We start from the raw sequence: 8,190 nt of genomic DNA on the forward strand, positions 1-8,190 counted from the left end.
AAAAACACGCAGCCAGTCCGACCCAGCCTCCCCGCGGTACACACCCTGCTCTGCGGACAATGGAAATCAGACATGTGACCTGCGCAGACGAATAAGAGACCGCAACGCATCTTCTAATGGCACGGTCCCATTCTGTAGCTGTGATAAATGACACCCCCCCTCCAGCATGGGACATGGACGCACCTTCTATTTCTCTCAGCCAGAGTAAACAGGTTTTTCCGATTCAATAACAAAAATTTTTATTTTTATTCAAGCGTCACATTTACATCCAAACCAAGCCGGAAAAGTGTTCAATGTACAAAAAAAGAAAAGACACTTCCCTCAAAACCATACAGGTAGACATTCATTAATAATTAAGAATTAAACAGCCTGCTGGAACCTGGGTTTTAACTCTTATGCATCTACACCGTTTTTACATAGGCGATGTGTGAACAATTAGCCTCCATATGCCCCTTTGGATCTATACATCAAGTCAATAATGTTTTAAAAGACACTGCCCAGTTTCCAGTTTATTAGGTACACCTGATAAAAACTAATACAGTCTGACCATGAGGATTGTGATGTTACAATTTTGCAAGGTGTCTGAACACCTCTCCAAAATTATAAATTAAAAGGTTTATTGCAGGATTATATGGCAGCATTTAAGGCTGGTGCACCCAATAAACTGTCAACAAGGTGTATCCCCCCCCTTACACATAACAGCAATGTTAGGCACATCCTAATGGCATAGTGGAGTTTTATTATGTTATTATTATTATTATTATGGAGCTACTGGCACACACGGTGAGTCGGTCACTTGTGAAATTTCTTGCTGGCGTCTTTCGCGTGATCCAGTAGGAGCTGGCATGGCGTGAACTGATTTCCGTAGACGGCTTCATATTGCCTCATCTTGGCCACCAGTTTGTCAGCGCCGAAGCTGTCCACGAAACGGAAAGGACCTGGAAGCAGCGAGACATTAAGTTAGAAGTATTATCACGTCAAAGTGTACATACACTGCCTGGCCAAAAAAATAAATAAAGGTTACACACTCTAATATGTCGTTGGACCACCTTTAGCTTTGATTACAGCACACATTTGCTGTGTCATTGTTTCAGTAAGCTTCTGCAGTGTCACCAGATTTATTTCCATCCAGTGTTGCATTATTTTTTCACCAAGATCCTGTATTGATGATGGGAGAGTCTGACCACCGCACAAAGCCTTCTCCGGCACATCCCAACGATTCTCAATGGGGTTAAGGTCTGGACTCTGTGGTGGACAATCCATGTGTGAAAATGATGTCTCATGCTCCCTGAACCACTCTTTCACAATTTGAGCCCCATGAATCCTGGCATTGTCATCTTGGAACATGCCCGTGCCATCAGGGAAGTAAAAATCCATTGATGGAACAACCTGATCATTCAGTATATTCAGGTAGTCAGCTGACCTCATTCTTTGGACACATAATGTTGCTGAACCTAGACCTGAGCAACTGCAGCAACCCCAGATCATAGCACTGCCCCCACAGGCTTGTACAGTAGGCACTAGGCATGATGGGTGCATCACTTCATCTGCCTCTCTTCTTACCCTGATGCCCCCATCACTCTGAAACAGGGTAAATCTGGACTCATCAGACCACATGACCTTCTTCCATTACTCCAGAGTCCAATCTTTATGCTCCCTAGCAAATTGAAGCCTTTTTTTCCCAGTTAGCCTCACTGATTAGTGGTTTTCTTAAGGCTACACAGCTGTCCAGTCCCAATCCCTTGAGTTCCCTTCACACTGTACGTGTGGAAATGCTCTAACATCTTTTCCACGACCACGGGACGTGTCTTTAGACATGGTTGTTTAAGAAATGAGAAGCTACTCATTGCATCAGTTGCAGTTAAATAACTTGTTGCCAGTTGACAGATAATCACCCATGCAGTAACTATCCAATAGGAGGCTTGTGCCTATTTGCTTAGGTAAATCCAGGTGGCGACTTTTTTGTTGGCCAGGCAGTATATATAATAGATAAAAGGGATATTTCTCTAGAGGTATCCTGCACAAGATTAAGTTATCCCAAGAGCCTTCAATGCTTTGCCACCATGATGCAAATTAATTCTGACCTCCGAGGAAAGGAGGGAATCCCAGCCCAAACACGGCGCCGATGTCTCCTTCCAAGGGGTTGTTCAAAATGCCCTCTTGCAAACACAGCACAGCCTCGTTGACGAATCGGGAAACAAGCCTGTACTGCACATCGGAGTCTGATGAACTGTTAAAAGATAAGAGCATAGATAAAAGATACTGCCACTTTAGACTTAACATAACTTCATAACATAACTCCTTTATCCTGCAGCCGTCCAGTGTCGACTTACACAGCAGGATTTGGTGCCATCTTGAATTTCTCCAGGATGTCTCCAATATCTGGGTTAACCTCTTTGCTTTTAGTTCCTGGCTGGTAGACATAGCAACCTTTTCCTGATTTGCGACCTATACAGTAAAAGAAAATGCAAAACCACATTTCAGTAAATGAATGTTCACATAAACTAAAACACGAGTACTTAGACACAATTCTTGCATGTGAAATCTCATACCCTTGAATCCCTGATCCACCATGGTCTTCAGAACCTCCACATTTCCGCCACCGAAGCGGGACCCAAAAGCTTTGCCGAGGTCTTCGGCCACATGAGCAGCAACGTCGATACCGACCTCATCGGCCAGTGTTGCTGCTCCCACTGGGAACCCAAAGCTTGTGGTGAGGGCATCCAACTTCTTGGGGTCAATACCTTCCTGTAATGTACAAGATATTATTACATAATGGATGCCGACTGCCTGACAGTATTTACAGCAACAATAAGCACTAAATCCACAGCTAGATTTTAAACTGTAATTCAACCAACCTGAAGCACTCGTACTGCTTCAGCCAACATGGGAGCCAGACACCTTGTTGTATAGAATCCAGGTCCATCCTGCAAAGATTAGAACATTTATTAACATTTAAACAGTAAGCAATGCATTAAACTCATTATTGCTATATTTAAACTGTGATTCTTCACCGTTTTATGTTCACTGTTTAATAACCACACACAACACTAAATCTTACCCCAACAACTATGATGACTTTGCCCTGCTTTAGGCCTACTGCCACAGCAGAGGCTGTCGTGTCATTTGACGTCTTATCAGTGGTTATAATCTCAAGGAGCTGCATCTTGTCCACTGGAGAGAAGTAGTGCATTCCTACCACCTGAGGTGCAGAAGAAAATATCACATTTTGCAGTGCTTCTTCTGTTTAAGCCACATTTGCAAATTTGCAGATTTGGAACTCCAAGGTTGTTAAGTACAAACCTTGTCTGGTCTCTTGCTTGCAGCAGCGATGTCCTTGATGGGCAGAGCAGATGTGTTGCTGGCGAATATGCAGTGAGGGGAGACGACCTGCGGAAAAATGTTTCACCACAATATTAACCTGTATTCACTGGATTTTACAAATAAAATAAGAAAATATGGACCGATGTTTACAACTAAATGAGTACAATATATTAGGGGAGCAGCCTTGTCAGTCACACTTACAGCCTCCACCTCCTTCAGGACTGCGTGCTTAATGTTAATGTCCTCAAACACAGCTTCAATAACCATGTCGGCCTTTTCGAAGCCGCTGTAATCCAGTTGGCCGGTTAAGTTGGACAGAATAGAGTCTCTCTCAAATGACGTGATGCTCCTCTTCTTTGTCTTGTCGTTGAGCCTTAACGAAAAATAAAAGTCAAATAATTCGCCAACACAGACACTTTTTGATCTTATATTTTTCAGTAATTTCATGTAGTAGCTGTGAGCCGTCAATAAAAATGAAAATCAAGCGCACCCTTTGTAAACCTGCTGTTCTCCTCTGGCCAGTCCAGCCACAGTGGTGTCCTTCAGGATTGTGTGCACACCTTTGTCCACTGTCACCTGTGCAATACCTGCGCCCATCAGACCTGCTCCCAAGATGGCAAGAGTCCTGGCGATAATCAAAAAAAGGATGGACGTTACAACAATTTTACAGGAGGCGGCTGAGTTGCACTCCTGCTGGTTTTGTTTTGTACGCCATGGCTTTAAACCCCTGCAAGCATTTCAGAAGCTAAAAATAGACTAGACACAGGCGTTTGGCAGAGGTGAGCTTCGTTCTGTAGTTGTGCCACTAAAGCGCTAGTCACCGACTAGTGAGCTGTGTTTACTTTTATTGAAATTAGCACAGAAAAAAAGAAACCATAAATCTGACTTTATACTTCTTTTAGACCATGGCAAAGTTTCTGAATAGTCTACAAGTTGACATCAGTATAAATGTGTCAACAGCAACAACATTATCAGATTGAAAAAGGACAAAAATCTAAAAGTAAATGAAAGTCATCGAAAACTTACTTCACTTCTTTCTGAGGGGTTCCAAAGCGATTCTTCTTGCAGGCCACTTGACCGTGGTACAGACCAGTCAGAGCTGCCGATTCTGAGGTTTTTCCCAGATGACCAAAATTCTGTGAGAAGCGTGGGAAATAGTGAGTTTCACAAACTTTCAAGTGTACAACACTGATTGTGCCTCTGATGTAGGCCAACAAACTTTACCTGAGACTCGGCCAAGTATCCAGCGGTGGGCCCCTGCTCAATTCCAGTCTTCACACACTGAGAAGGGGAAACGATACAAAAAGAAGTCATTAAATAGGGTTACCAAAACAAAAGAGACCAAACTGAATTTGCCATCTACAACTGATAAACCAATGAACACTACTGAGACTTATTTTACTACAAATGGCCACATTAAACTCAAGAGATCGTAAAGAAAACGTTATGTTAAAGGGGATAGGCCCAATGTCCCGTCACAACTTTGATGCATAAGTTGTTATAATGTATTGCTAGAAGGAGCTTTTACGTACTTCAATGATCTTCAGGGGTGCTGGATAAAGGCCTTTGCTCTGCTTCATAACTTTACCATGGACCGTTTTGTAAATTTGATTCCGTACGAACTCAATGCCCATAACGTAGTCTTGAATTTCTATGGAGAAAAAGAAACATTAATTACATTCAAGATTAAATTAACACAAGTTCCTCTTGAATCAGCCGCTTCATCAATACAACTTACTCTGCATCATGCCTTTCTCTTTGCGTAGAGAAATCTTCTTATTGGCGATTCCTCTGGCACATTCGACGGCAATTTCTTCAAGGTACTCTATTGTTCTTTCCTCTGGACTCTTCAGTCCAGGTCCTATCATACAAGCAGACTATTAAATACTGTCGACAGATTACAGCTTATGCATGTGTTAATACTTCAACCTACCCATTTGAAGCAACGTTTTTTGTGAGTCAAGTTACCTAGAGGGTCTACTAGCTGGTCAACAAGGCCCATCTTCTTGGCTTTGTCTGCACGGATATTTCTTCCAGTCAGCATCATGTCAAAGGCACTAGGGAGACCGACCTAGATAATAACAGAAGACATGTTGCAACCGGTTAATCATGACGAGTGACATTATTTCTGCTGTGTACAGGTCATAAAAACATACTAGCTTGTATAGATGTGCTAGTGCAGTCCTAATCCTGAACTTTGAAGCATAAGGCTGTTGAAAACATGTCATGATGAGTGGGGTGGGGTGGGAGGGGAGGGGGCTAATCTGTCTGCCAGTCTGCTGGGTCTCAAAAGGTGCATGTAAACATGTTAAACCAATTATGAGCATTAACCAGTTTATTTTGCATCACAACCTGGCCATTTTAGGTCGTATCCTGATGCAAGCTATAAGAGAATGCATTCAAATATTATCCTCATCATCCTCTTATTGTTGTTTTGCTTGTTTTGTACTCTAAAAATAAAACAGAAATGTAGAAAATATAATTCCTATACAAACCATTTTGGGGAGTCTTTGTGTTCCACCAGCTCCAGGCAGAAGACCCAGCATTACTTCAGGAGTTCCCAGAACAGTTTTCTTGCTCTTTGTTGCAACTCTGTACTGGCAGGCAATGGCAAACTGAAACACAAACAAGTCCAACACATTATTATCATCTTCATTCGTCCTCATTACACACACACACACACACACACACACACACACACACACACACACACACACACAGTTGGTTGCTGAAACTAGTTTTATTTACCTCTAAACCTCCTCCTAAGCAAGACCCATTGATGGCAGCAACAACGGGCTTTGGAGATTTTTCAATTTTCTCAAACATCTTCTGCCCTTCCTGAGAAAGCTTGGTGACCTCCTCTGGACTGTTGCAGGCCTGGATCATACTATAGGAGATGTAAAAATATAAGAATAAGTTTGTTGACTTAAATTCTTAAGACTTTAATTGCAACTGGTAAATAAGAAGAAGTCACAAGGTTTGCTCACTTAATATCAGCTCCTGCAATGAAGCACCCTGGCTTTGACGAGATGAGGACAGCACTTTGAACAGCATCGTTGGCCCACACTTCATCCATCACTTCGGTCATCTCCTTTTGCATTTGCACCGACAGTGTGTTCACCTGGAGGGAGATGCGGCCGTTATGCTCACGTTCGCGCCCAAATGTAAAAAAAAAAACAAACGCTTCCTTTCATTTTCGGCGAGCTCCTACCTTGGAGTTTGGGTCATTGATCCGTACCACAGCAACATCTCCCTTGACTTCATAGTTCACATGGGTCCGCGCTAAAAATAGAGAAGGGAATTGTGTCAATGGACAGTGTTGAGCTATTTATACACACATTTTAACATAAATGACATTGAAATTACCCATCATGGCAGGAGCTACTGAGAACGTGCGGAAGTTAGTGCCTGTAATGAAAAGAAGATAAAGACAAACATGTATTATTACATTTAATATGCATTATAGTCCTCCAACATCTGCACATTGCATTGCTGCTTTACTATAGAAACTCATTAAAAAAACACCACAAAACCTAAATCGAAACAGAGCGACAACCTTAAGCAAATTTACTAAACGCGTATGGGACGTTGACATAATAAAATAGCTGTGACCTCAAGCTGTCTCGGCCATGCAGTGTAATCTAGAGGAAGGCGACCCTTCACCTACATTCTCCGCCCCCAGCTGGACAGAAACAGAGGCTAGGCTAGTGAATGGCGAATGAATGGCACACGTCCTCAAACGCCTGTCAAAACTGTCAAAACGCCGTCTCACCTGTCAAAAACGGGACGTCTCAAAGTCAGCTGTCAGTGGAGTCAGAATTAAAAACTTGGACTTTGTAACAGAGCAGCCTTGACTGAAATGATTCCGTAGCAGCAAGCTAACTAGCACAAAGAGAGCAAGTTTGCGCTAAAGTTGGCTCGCTAAAACATTTTTTTTTTTTTTTAAAGTTACGCTTTATTTTTTTTTTTATTTCTCACTAAACTTTAATTACGTTTTCTGAAACTATCGCGCTGTTAAGTTGCACACATTATCTGCATGACGGTCCTCGGAGCTAACAGCTAGTCTAACAAAGCTAATTATCTCTCTGCTGCACTTAGCAAGCCCCGGTGTTTTTAGTATCAATTCCCTTTTAACATTAAACACCAAACGCTTTCAAGTTGTACCTGTGAATAGCGCATATCTCTTTGCTGTCAATCGGGAGAGAACACCAAGGGCTCGTACACCAGCCATCTTGGGAGCGGAGGTCAGCTGAACTGAAGCTAACTAGCTCGATCACTGACACAGTGCTATCATGAGATTGCCCGACTTTAAGCCACTTCCTGAAAAACCACACGCAGGCCAGAAGCTGATTGGCTGTCCTTGAAGAGCCCCGCATCCCATTGGTCGATTCTAGATATCGCGCGGCTCATTGGACGTTTGTTCAAGGACTACAAAATATTAGCCATTCTCTTAAAAGTTACCACAATTTCGACTTAAAATCGTAAACCTTAAATGTAGTGTCATTCAAATGATTGTTTACATAGCTGACAAACAGTTTGAGAATATTGTAATCATTAAAATTGTGTGAATACCTCAAACGTGTAATGATACTAAATTAATGTAATGGCAGGAGTTTACCACAAGGTGGAGGCAAAAATCTGTTCCTTTGACTTCAAATCTCTCCTTCAACTTTAACACAGCTTATTTTATATTTAGACATGGACACATGAGTCATGATATTTATAGTATAGCAAGAGTAAGGGAAATATTTCCTAAACAAATACAGCATTTTAGATATTTCCACTTGGGGAATTACTAAATTTTGGGAGTAAAAACAAACTTCAGTGATCCTCTCAAAACTGTTTGATCTTTATGCACTAAATTGT

General features: G+C 42.0%; 1 protein-coding gene across 1 annotated transcript; it reads right to left on the reverse strand.

Moving 5' to 3' along the window:
- Nucleotides 1-194: 194 nt before the first annotated feature.
- hadhab (hydroxyacyl-CoA dehydrogenase trifunctional multienzyme complex subunit alpha b) lies at nt 195-8,044 on the reverse strand. Its single transcript, XM_084569352.1, has 20 exons — nt 7,489-8,044; nt 6,691-6,732; nt 6,536-6,606; nt 6,312-6,445; nt 6,073-6,211; nt 5,820-5,939; nt 5,293-5,395; nt 5,063-5,185; nt 4,857-4,975; nt 4,549-4,605; nt 4,351-4,460; nt 3,815-3,949; nt 3,526-3,697; nt 3,304-3,390; nt 3,062-3,202; nt 2,859-2,927; nt 2,553-2,748; nt 2,334-2,448; nt 2,085-2,230; nt 195-938 (listed from the first exon to the last, which is right to left on the reverse strand). Exons 1-20 carry the CDS (start codon nt 7,553-7,555, stop codon nt 793-795), a joined length of 2,292 nt encoding a protein of 763 aa, XP_084425478.1. The 5' UTR covers nt 7,556-8,044; the 3' UTR covers nt 195-792.
- Between the last annotated feature and the right edge of the window lie 146 nt (nt 8,045-8,190).

Source organism: Chelon labrosus, assembly GCF_963514085.1.
Source record: "Chelon labrosus genome assembly, chromosome: 20".
NCBI lineage: Eukaryota > Metazoa > Chordata > Actinopteri > Mugiliformes > Mugilidae > Chelon > Chelon labrosus.

Bases quoted from the DNA above. Each gene is read 5' to 3' on its own strand.
- hadhab (XM_084569352.1), bottom strand. From the start codon at position 7,555: ATGGCTGGTGTACGAGCCCTTGGTGTTCTCTCCCGATTGACAGCAAAG. The intron at 6,733-7,488 runs GTACAACTTGAA...TTTTCATTACAG, and splicing joins GAGATATGCGCTATTCACAG to GCACTAACTTCCGCACGTTC. The intron at 6,446-6,535 runs GTAGGAGCTCGC...ATCTCCCTCCAG, and splicing joins TCAATGACCCAAACTCCAAG to GTGAACACACTGTCGGTGCA.